Source organism: Ursus americanus, chromosome 29, assembly GCF_024610735.1.
Source record: "Ursus americanus isolate L20-20 chromosome 29, mUrsAme1.1.p, whole genome shotgun sequence".
Taxonomy (NCBI): domain Eukaryota; kingdom Metazoa; phylum Chordata; class Mammalia; order Carnivora; family Ursidae; genus Ursus; species Ursus americanus.
Window position 1 is genome coordinate 27,195,694 of NC_142155.1, and position 12,208 is coordinate 27,207,901.

Genomic DNA, 12,208 nt, shown 5'->3' on the forward strand with positions numbered 1-12,208 from the left:
TTCAGTCCCACTTATTTATTTTTGCTTTTGTTGCTTATACTTTTAGTGCCCTATCCCAGAAAGAATTGCTAAGACCAATGTCAAAGAGGTTTTTCCTATATTCTCTTCAAAGAGGTTGATGGTTTCAGGTCCTACGTTTAAATCTTTAATCCTCTTTGAGTTAATTTTTGTGAGTGGTGTAAAATAGGGGTCTAAATTTACTCTTCTCCATGTGGCTCTTCAATTTTCTCACCACTGTTTATTGAAGAGAGTATTTTTTGCCCATTGAGAAGAATTAATATTGTTAAAATGTCCATGTTACCCAAAGCCATTTATATACCTGTTGACCAGTTATACATCTTCCTTGGAGAAATGTCTAATCAAGTTCACTGTGATCAGAAAAAAATCTGTAGTCAGTTCCTCAGGCAGCTCCCTGAAAAAGATGAATCTTTGGGCATTCCATCCAGCTCTTTCCCTACTCAGGAAGAGGGCTGAAGCTTGGGTTTTTTATCTGCTCACTCTGTGCTGAACTAGGAAGGGAAGCTATGGCAACTATGAACCCAAATCTCTATCTATTCTTATTTGCCCCATGTATCTAGATTATGCTGGATCTTATTAGCATTCTCAGAGAGGCAAGTCAGAAGCCAGTCTTTGGGGCAGCCTCTGGAAAATTTGTGGCATTGGATACCAGACCAAATCTGTCCCACTCCAGGGAGAAACAGGCAGCAGTGGTGTTAGTCAGCTTGCTCTGTGCTGAGCTGGGGAGAAGGGCCATGACATTTACCAATCCAAACTACCATCTCTGCTCTTCCCCTGGGGACAACACTGTGCAAAAACCTTCAGAGCTCCAACACTGACAAGACAGATGTCAGTTCTTTAGGCGGCCCTGGAGAAATTAGAGCACTGGGCACACCGATCAACTCTTTGCTTCCCCAGGAGAAAGCTGAGAACTAAGATTTTTCATTTGCTTGCTCTGTGCTGAGCCAAGGGGAGGAGATATGGTATCTACCAGCCCAAGCCACCATCTCCATTCTCCTCCAGATGGCTAGCCTGTGCCTGACTGTCAGAGCTCCAAGACTGCTAAAACAGAAGCCAGCCATCTGGGGAGTTTCCTTAGGGAAGGCTGGGTGCTGACCAACTCCTTTCCCCTGGGAGAAACTGAGGGCTAGCGGACCTCTTCCTGATCATATGGCAGGCACTGTGCTGAGGGTAGGCATTCTAGCAAAAGTGTCCCAGTTTCCCTACTGGCTTCAGTGAGTCTGGGTTCATATTCTCCCAGGGTCTAGGAGCTTTTCAATTAGCTTTGGATTTCCCATAAGGGCAATTTGTTTGGAAATTGTGGCTGAATCAGAGTGTTTGTTAGGGGAAGGAGAATCCAGGGCTCCCTTACTCCACCATCTTGCTGATGTCACCTTCTGCAAGGCTTTTCTTGCCTAATTCTCTGAAAAATATTTGGCCTTTTGACATTCTGATTTAATGATTAAGAGAGAATCCAAAAGCTTCGAAATCTGCCATCCCTCCTGATGTCAGTTGCCTGTTAATCGAGGCTCTTATAGACTGCCTGTAGAACTCTTTTTCCAAGTTCACACAAATCATAATCATAAATATTTAGACAGGGGGGCGCCTGGGTGGCTCAGTCATTAAGCGTCTGCCTTTGGCTCAGGGCGTGATCCTGGTGTTCTGGGATCGAGTCCTACATCAGTCTTCACCACTGGGAGCCTGCTTCTTCCTCTCCCACTCCCCCTGCTTGTGCTCCCTCTCTCACTGCCTGTCTCTCTGTCTGTGTCAAATAAATAAATAAAATCTTTAAAAATAAATAAATAAGTAAATATTTAGACAGGGTCCAATATCTGAAAAATCTCTGGTGAGGGTGGGTAAGAGGAAGAGAAAAAGAATAAAAGTTGGTCACTGCCTTTTGCAAATTTACAGTACAAAGCTGAGAGCATAGGAGTCATTACAATGTGAAGAATTTAGCATGAAAAAGAATGCGACTCTGAAATTCCAGAGGATTTTTGAAGCATAAGATCTTAACTTGTGCAAAGTTTTGCATGTTGGTGCCAGCCTCAGCAACCTAAACAGATTTTTTTTTTTTTAACGATTTATTTATTTTAGGGATGCCTGGGTAGCTTCTGCTCAGGTCATGATCCCAGGGTCCTGGGATCAAATCTGGCATCTGGCTCCCTACTCAGCGAGAAGCCTGCTTCTCCCTCTGCCTGCGGTTCCCCCTGCTTGTACGCTCTTTCTCACACACACACAAATAAATACATAAAATCTTTTAAAAAAAGATTTATTTATTTTAGAGAGAGAGATAGAGTGTGAGCAGGAGGAGGGGCAGAGGGAGGGAGAGAGAGACAGAGAGAGAATCCTCAAACAGACTCCCTGATGAGTGGGGAGACTGATGCAGGGCTTGATCTCAGGACCCTGAGATCATGACCTGAGCTGAAATCAAGAGTCAGACTCTTAACCCATTAAGTAACTCTGGTGTCCCTAGACAGATCTGTCTTCTATTCAGCTTTAGAGCTGAGAAGGACAGAAGCCTTTTTGTTATGTACTAAGAGTTACAAGTATAGGCCGTGTTTGAAGGGCAACATCCTTGAGTTCATATAATAGATTTCTTTTGCTGTTGCATGTTTTATCGTTTCCTCAAGAATATCCATTTCTCTTTAGGTACAAAATGTGGTGAGAATCTCTTTATGTCAAGTTACCCTGCTTCCTGGTCAGATGCAATCCAAAACTGGTATGAGGAGCACCATGATTTTGTCTACGGCGTGGGACCTAAGAGTTCTGATGCAGTTGTGGGACATTACACCCAGGTAAGACAGACAAACGAAAATACTTCTACCGCAAATGCTCTAATATGAAAGCATCTCTAAGTTACAACCAAGTCTAATGTTCAATTTGGGTAAGAGCCTGAATAGATGTAATAGTCGTGGCATTGGCTGGTACTTCTAGAGCTGTCATTTTTTTCCATCGCTTGCAAAACTCTTGGTAAGGAAACATACACTGTACTTTTTCAAACTTAGAAATGGATAAAACAGTGAAGGTACATTAAGATATAATATTTTAAAATGTGTGATTTTCTTCAATAATTGAGGGAAATATTTTCAAAAGGAACTTGGCTACAAACTATCATAGTAACGTTTTTTTCAGTTTTACATTTGCTATTTCTATTTTCGTTCAATATTTTCCCTCTTCCTTAAAGTACTCTCATATATTCCTTTTTGGAATTGTAGGTTGTTTGGTACTCTTCTTATCATGTTGGATGTGGAATTGCCTATTGCCCCAATCAACAGAGTCTAAAATACTACTATGTTTGCCAATATTGTCCTGCGTAAGTATATAGAGTTCCATGCAATAATCCTCCATGCAATTAAATATTTTAAAAACTCTTGTATAGTAAACAAAGCAGAATATAAAACATTTCAGTAACGAAAAGGAATAAATCCTTTTTTCATTTTTTTAAACTGATGCACAGTTCATACACTACGTCATATTAGTTTTAGGTGTATGACACAGCAACGGGTCTATACTTTACGCTATGCTCGCCACAAATGTAGCTATCAACAGTCACCATACAACGCTATTATCGCTATTACAATACTATTGACTATAGTCCCTACACTTACTTTTTACCCCCTTGACTTATTTATTCCATAACTGGAAGCCTGTACTTCCCACTCCCCTTCAACTATTTTACCATTCCCCCCATCGCTGCCCATCGCTGCCCTTCTGTCAAACATCAGTTTGCTCTTGTACTTATGGTCTGTTTCTGCTTTTTATTTTTTATTATTATTATTTTGTTTTTTAGAATCCCCAGGTAAGTGAAATCATATGGTATCTGTCTTTCTCTAGCTTATTTCACTGAGCATAATACCCTCTAGGTCTATCCAGAAAGAACAAAGTTTTGGAAATGCCTTTTAAATTGAGATACATTCAAACTTATCAGGGAAGAGACCAGGTTCTCAATCCCAAGTATAAAATCAGAAACTCTCTTTCCTCAGCTACAAAGTGACATCTTTTCTCTCAGCCGCCTTTCCCTTGGGCTCACAGATATTCTGTGAGCATGGCTAGCGTGGATTGCTCTAGATTTGATATCATCCGTTCTCATCAACTTCACACTTTAGCAGGACGGCAGCTTGATGGTTAAGCAAGGGATGGTAGTGGGATGGCAGATAGTGATTTCAGCTCTTCCTGCTAAAATGTTCCTTGCCCCGCTTATCTAAAAAAATACCTACATTATTACCATCACAGATGGTTCGTTCCTTTGCATCTTGAAGGTTTTTCAAGAGATCTTTAATGTGCTTCAGAGTCCAGAAAAGAAGAACATCTTCAGTCTTTGTTTTTCAGAAGTTTTCACAAAATCTCCATAACGAACCATGGTTTAAGGTCTTGACCTGTAGCAGGAAATATGTCCTTTCATCAAGGATTATATTTGCACTTACCCACAAAACCCTTTTAAGCATCCCTACTCTTAAAAACACTCACCAAAAACTACTTTAAAATCATTACCCTCATCTTTTTTAAAAGATTTTATCTATTTATTTGGGAGAGAGAGCGAGAGAGTGAGAAAGAGAAGGGAGGAGGGACAGAGGGAGAGGAACAAGCAGACTCCTGACTGAGCAGGGAGCCCAACGTGGGGCTTCATCCCTGGGCACTGGAATCATGACCCGAGCTAAAGGCAGATACTTAATCAACTGAGCCACCCAGGTGCCCCAAATCATTACCTCCATCTTAAAGCCAAAATTGCCCAGGGACTTTACCTTCCCTAGTTCATATTATAAAAATTATTATTTTTTTAGATATAAAATTAGATATAAAATTTCTCTCCCAGGAACTTGTGCTGTCTCTCTAAGGGATATGTTTTATCACTAGCCAGCTCCTTGGGGTACACTACTTTAGCCATTTGACCTAGTATTTTGAGGGAGAAAGAATGTTGTCATGTGGAAATGTACTCTGAATATTTTAGACCCTATTAATCCTATTTCAATTGTTAGGGCTGTGAAATTATGGTCAAGGAAGTAAGTGAATGTGTAAGTTATTTTCTTTATATTGATATCTGAGTACATTTTGGGAATTTTAGTTTTTCGGTTATTTGACATGATGAAAAACATTGACCAAATATTCAGGTATATATGGTGATAGATGCTACCCTGGGAGCATAAACTAAACTGAAAAATGAAAAACATTTGACATTTTGTATTTCAAATTTCAGTGGTAATCTTCTTAGCAAGATACATACACCTTACCTAAAAGGAAAATCTTGTGCCAGCTGCCCTCATCACTGTGACAATGGACTATGCAGTAAGTTTGAAGTCATTAATTTGCTTGTATATATAATAAAATGACCTGACTTTTTTTTCTTTATGGGTATCTTTTATTTTTTTAATTATTTGTTTAAATTCAATTTAATTGACATATATTTTGTTATTAGCTTCAGGCGTAGAATTTAGCGATTCATCAGTTGCATATAACACCAGGCGCTCATTACATCAAGTGCCCTCCTTAACGCTCATCACCTAGTTACCCCATACCCACACCCACCTCCCCTCCAGCAACCCTCAGTTTGTTTCCTAGAGTTCAGCATCTCTTATGGTTTGCCTCCCTCTCTGTTTTCAACTTTTTTTATTTTTCCTTCCTTTCCCCTCTGTTCACCTGATTTGTTTGTTAAATTCCACATATGAGTGAAATCTATGGTGTTTGTCTTTCTTTGACTGACTTATCTCACTTAGTATCAATACCCTCTAGTTCCAACCATGTTGTTGCAAATGAAAAGATTTCATTCTTTTTGATGGCTGAGTAACATTCTAATACATAGATATATATAGATATATATCTATATATATCTATAGATAGATAGATCACATCTTTTTTTTTTTTAAGATTTTATTTATTTATTTATTCAACAGAGATAGAGACAGCCAGCGAGAGAGGGAACACAAGCAGGGGGAGTGGGAGAGGAAGAAGCAGGCTCATAGCAGAGGAGCCTGATGTGGGGCTCGATCCCGTAACACCGGGATCACGCCCTGAGCCGAAGGCAGACGCCCCACCGCTGTGCCACCCAGGCGCCCCAGATCACATCTTCTTTATCAGTTCATCTGTCGATGGACATCTGGGCTCTTTCCATAGTTTGGCTATTGCTGCTATAAACATTGGGGTGCATGTGTCCCATCAAATCACTATGTTTGTATTCTTTGGATAAATGCCTAGTAATGCAATTGCTGGGTCATAGGGTAGCTTTATTTTTAACTTTTTGAGGAACCTCCATAATGTTTTCCAGAGTGGCTCCACCAGTTTGCATTCCCACCAACAGTATAGGAGGGTTCTTTTTCCACATCCTCACCAACATCTTCTATTTCCTGAGTTGTTCATTCTAGTCATTCTGACCTGTGTGAGGTGGTATCTCATTGTAGCTCTGATTTGTATTTCACTGATGCCAAGTGATGTGGAACATTTTTTTCATAGGTCGGTTGGCCATTTCTATCTCTTCTTTGGGGAAATGTCTGTTCATGTGTTCCATCATTTTTTTGACTGGATTTTTTGGTTTTGAGGTGTTGAGTTTGATAAATTCTTTATAGACTTTGATACTAGCCTTTTATCTGATAAGACATTTGCAAATATCTTCTCCCATTTCATAGGTTGCCTTTTAGTTTTGCTGACTGTTTCCTTTGCTGTGCAAAAGCTTTTTATCTTGATGAAGTCCCAATAGTTCATTTTTGCCTTTGTTCCTTTTGCCTTTGGGGATGTGTTTAGCAGGAAGTTGCTGTGGCCAAGGTCTAAGAGGTTGTTCCCTATGTTCTCCTCTAGGATTTCGATGGATTCCTGTCTCACAATTAGGTCTTTCATCCATTTTGAATTTATTTTTGTGTATGGTATAAGAAAGTGGTCCAATTTCATTCTTCTGCATGTGAATATTAAATTTTCCCAATACCATTTTTTAAAGAGACTGTCTTTTTTCCATTGGGTATTCTTTCCTGCTTTGTTGAAGATTAGTTGACCATGGAGTTGAGGGTCCATTTCTGGGGTCTCTATTCTGTTCCATTGATCTATGTGTTTGTTTTTGTGCCAATACCATACTGTCTTGATGATTACAGCTTTGTAATAGAGCTTGAAGTCTGGCACTGTGGTGCCACCAGCTGTGGTTTTCTTTTTCAACATTATTTTAGCTATTTGGGGTCTTTCCTCATTCCATACAAACTTTAGGATTATTTGTTCCAGTGATACTCTGTGAACAATGTTGATGGCATTTTTATAAGGATTGCATTGAAAGTGTAGATTGCTTTGGGTAGTATAGACATTTTAATAATATTTGTCTTCCAATTCATGAACATGGATTGTTTTTCTATGTTTTTGTGTCTTCCTCAATTTCTTTCATCATCATTCTATAGTTTTCAGAGTACAGAGCTCTTATCTTTTTGGTTAGGCTTATTCCTAGATATCTTATGGGTTTTTGGTCCAATTGTAAATGGGTGAATTCCGTGATTTCTCTTTCTTCTGCCTCATTGTTAGTGTTTAGAAATAGGACTGACTTCTGTGCATTGATTTTATATCCTGCCACTTTGCTGAATTCCTGTATCGGTTCTATCAATTTTTTGGTGGAGTCTTTTGGGTTTTCTACATAGAGCATCTCCTGATGAACATGGATGAAAAATTCTCACCAAGACACTAGCTAATAGCATCCAACAGTACATTAAAAAGATTATTCACCACAACCAAGCGGGATTTATTCCTTGGCTGCAAGGGTGGTTCAACATCTACACATCAATTGATGTGATACACCGCATTAATAAAAGAAAGGATAAAAACCATATGATCCTCTCAGTAGATGTAGAAAAAGCATTTGACAAAATACAGCATCATTTCTTGATAACAATTCTCTGCAGTGTAAGGATAGAAGGATCAAACCTCAATATCATAAAAGCCATAGACTCCTTTTTTGTTTTTTGAAGAATTAGGAAATCTTCTGATTGTAACCAACTTAAACAATGCCTTCATGCAAAAGACAAAATAGAAGTATCCAATAGAGTGTGTTTAATAAAAAATTTTACATATTGTCTATCTATTATTTGCAATGAAAACCCCATTACCATGTGTAAACTAAAGAAACATACCATCAATGTATGTGGACTTGTTACATATTGGCATATATAAAAATGTTTCTGTGGAAATAATTCATTGTAATTAAATATTTTTTTCTATCAAAGTTAATGCAATTACATCAAAAGTAGCATTTTATAAAGAGAAAATATGTACAAAATATAAAGGAGTGAGAACGCAGACACATTTCGGTTCAGACACCAAACAATCTTTATATATCAATGAGTTCATCATACTAAATTCTTCATTTTCCCCATAGTATGATTAGAATAATCAAGTTTAATTTAATTACCACTCGCATTTATGTTTGCTAGTAATTTTTACATACTTTTAAAATGTCAATCAAATCTGAATATAACATTATTAGCTCAGAGAAGTCTCAAAATATTTTAGCAAAAGGATTAGATTTAGTTGATATTTCTGTTCAGTTGGGATATGTTATTAAAATTATTATGAACAGTACAGCTAACCCACTAACTGAGATTTTTACCTTCCAAATGCATTCATCAGATTGAACTGTAGCATTCTTTCTGGGTGAATTGCATACCTCTAATTTGAATATTGAATGATATCAAAGCTATACATTCATTAAAGAAGAAAATAATAACTCCTCTGCTGAATACTATTTATTAAGGGGTTTGGAATTTATCCTGTTAGCAATAAGCAGCCAATTGAAAGATTTTTTTAAACAGAAGAGTGATGAGATCAGAGTTGTGTTTTATAAAGATCTGGCAGTAGTATGGAGAAACAAGTGGATGGAAGCCAGCTTGGAAACTGTCGAAAACATGAGTTTGAAAAACAAATAGATGTTTTTACTGCATTTGGACGAAATAAATGATGATAAATGGACAGTAATGAGCAATAGGAAGGAAGTAGTAAAACCATTGTCTGTTACTTGCACACTTGGTAAGTGCCGATAAAAAATAGAGAGCAGTGAGTTTATGTTGATTCCCAGTTCCTGGTTTGAATTATTTAGTAGTTAGAGTTTCATTTCTCTGATACTTGGGGAACTGAGTTGGGAGTTGAGGAGCAACTCCAAAGAAATGCCACACTTGGAGGTAGAATGATGAATTTAGTTTGAGAATTATTAAGTTTGTGGCCACTGAGGAACTTCAAAGTGGAAATGTCTGATAATCATAGTGAAATTCCCTCCTGTTTTTACATCCACATCTTCTCATAATGATTTCTTACCCTTGAAAGAAAGACTAGTGGCACTAGAGTCTGGATAGAGCAACAGAGTCTAATATAACTTTTTGCAATAATGGAAATGTTCAATATTTGCACTGTCCTGTAGAGTAGCCAGATAGATTATAGACAGATTGGTTATTGAGCGCTTGGAATGTAACAAGAATCATCAATGACCTGAAAATTTATTTTTTTAATGTTATGTAATTTTAATTAATTTAAGTTTAAATTTAAACAACCACGTGGCTAGAGGCTATAATTTTGGACAGCGTAATTGTAGAGACACTCATTTAAGTTTATTGTACTTTTATTTTCTGAGGGAAGAGAATAGGTCGATTCATTTTAGAAATATTCCAAAAAGCTCAAATTTTAAGTGATGAATTAATGTGTCCCTTTGTATCACAGCGTGATACCAACTTGTTTGCTCAATTGTCTTCTCCCCACTTACATTGAATTTATTGCTTGCATTGCTGCTATGGAGGAAAATGATAATGAACTGACTAATTTCTTTGTTTTTATTCCAGCCAATAGGTGTGAAAAGATAGATGACTATTCTAACTGTAATGTTTTGAAGAAAGACTATACCTGTGACCATAATTTTGTCAAGAAAAATTGCAAGGCTTCCTGCGAATGTGAAGGCAAAATTTATTAAATGCCCAATACAGACTGAGCAGGGCTAAGTGAAGGAGGACCACATCATCTACTTAGATTTGACATTAGCACAGATGTTGTAAGCATGTTAGCTTCACATTTTATTCCAAATAATGAGTCTTTTTCTCTTGGGTCTATTTTTATTTTACAGAAGTCTCTTTCATACAAAGGATTAAAAAATAACATAATCCATGATTATCTGTCGCTCATGTAAAAATCATGAGCAATAAGGAAATTCTGAGAAAACATTACAAACCCGAAGAGACTAAGAAAACATGAGAACTAAATGGAATGTGGTCTCCTGGATCAGATCCTTGAACAGAAAAAGTTCAGTAGTGGAAAAAGTGGTGAAATATGAATAGAGTCTGAATTGTTTTTGATAGTAACATCCATTTCTTAGTCTTGACAAATGTACCAGAGTAATGCAAGATGATAGCATTAGGGGAAACTGAAGCTGGGTGAAAGGGATATGGGAATTCTCTGTACTATCTTAGCAACATTTCTGTAAATTTAAAAATACTCTGAAATAAAAGAAGCATTTAAAACAACAACAACAACATCTTTTTTTCTTGGTTTTATAATGCTTGGAAATTTTTTCTCCTGATTATCTGGGAATTCTTTCTCAGCCACTCCCCCACCCAGTTTCAATTCCTCTATTCCATTGCTAAATGTTTGATTTTATTTTTTTTATGGATCTTTCAGATATACCAATAAGTTGGACCGTCATATTAGACTCACATCATTATCCAGTGTCAAGATCCACAAATTATTTTGAGGACAAGTATAGTCATGGGGTAAGGGGGAAGCAGGAAAAGGTTCAAGACCACCAATGCAGCTCCTGGACGTTATTTTTGTAGCACATTTCTTAACCTTTAAAGAGAAAGACTTCTTAATTAGTCTACTTTCAAAACGTTTCCGTAGACTTCTCAAATACTTAATAATATTCATACTCTTAAGCTGATCTGTAAGAAGCTGAATGATATTTTTTATAATCTCCTTTCTAATCTCACTTCATTCCACTCTCTTTTATTTCTTATACTCCAATAATGATCGATGATCTTATTAAATTCTCTCAAGTTCCTCAAGATTTTCCTTACCAAAGGGCATTTGTGTTTGCTATTAGCTCTGTCTGGAAGAGTCATCCTTCTACTATTTGCTAGAATAACTCCTTCACATTAAATGCTCTTTTATCCAAGAGATTCCTTTAAGCATTTAATCTGAAGAGCTCCCCCATTCTCTCTCATAGCTTCTTGTATTTTCTTTCATAATAATCTTTACAATGTAATGCAATTCATTCCTGCATTCGACAAATATTTATTGAAAAATGTCTCAGGTATTTAATTAGGGGCTTTGTAATAGGGTGATTAATAACAGAGACCAAGTTCTGAACTTCATGGAGTTCACACTTTCATTGAGGAAATAGGAAGGAAGTTATTTTGCGAATAAATACTTAAGATAATATTGGAAGCAGTAAGTGCTATGAACTAAAATGGGCAACAGAAGAGAGAATAATGAGGAAAGACTGGGAAAATGTTAATAGGAGTGTCAGGTACATCCTCTCTAAGGATGGATTAGAATCACAATAGAAGTTAAGAGAACAATGGATAAGAGGATTTAATGGAGAAAATAGAGAATAGTGAGTACAAAATTGTTAGGGCAGGAATAAAGTTGACATATTTGAGGAAAGGCAAGAAGCATAGAATGGTTGGAGCAGAACAAGCAAGGTAAAGATCATTTTGAAAGCGGGCCAGAGAGTTAGGCAGAAACTTGGTCATATGGTGCGCTCTAGGGCACATAAAGAATTAGTATATTGTGGTAAGTAGGATAACAAGCCATGAGAATATATTGAAGATAGTGATGAGGTATAAACTGTAAGAGAACAAGAGTGCCAGCAAGAAACCGGTTAAAAGACTATTGACTAGAAGAGAGATTGAGTTAAATTTCACTAGATTATGGATGTACCTTAAATCTATAAAGCATATCTTGCAATTTCAGTATAATATTTGTTTATGTCATGACAGAAAACAGGAGAACTATTTCCCAACTCAGGATAGCATTAAATTATGCCATAGCAAGACAAAGACATCACAAGAAAAGGAAACTACAGACTATTATTTCTCATGAACATAGATGCAACATATAAAAACGATTATATACCATGATCAAGTGAGGTTATCACAGGAATGAAATGTTTCAATATTCAAAAATCAATTAATGTCATGTACCATATCAAAATAAATATATCATGTGATCATCACAAAAGATACATAAAAATGCAGTTGACAAAATTCAACAGAAT

At 36.9% G+C, this 12,208-nt stretch overlaps 1 protein-coding gene across 3 annotated transcripts in view; it reads left to right on the top strand.

Moving 5' to 3' along the window:
• LOC123795340 (cysteine-rich secretory protein 2-like) overlaps positions 1-10,442 on the top strand; it is a 28,381-nt gene extending 17,939 nt beyond the window's left edge. For all 3 annotated transcript variants that reach the window (XM_045802102.2, XM_045802112.2, XM_045802124.2), the window contains 4 exons: positions 2,647-2,792; positions 3,213-3,310; positions 5,192-5,280; positions 9,783-10,442. In XM_045802102.2, the coding sequence (XP_045658058.2) occupies positions 2,647-2,792; positions 3,213-3,310; positions 5,192-5,280; positions 9,783-9,910 (461 nt within the window). In that variant the 3' untranslated portion in view covers positions 9,911-10,442. The remainder of the gene's footprint in view (positions 1-2,646; positions 2,793-3,212; positions 3,311-5,191; positions 5,281-9,782) is intronic.
• Positions 10,443-12,208: the final 1,766 nt, after the last annotated feature.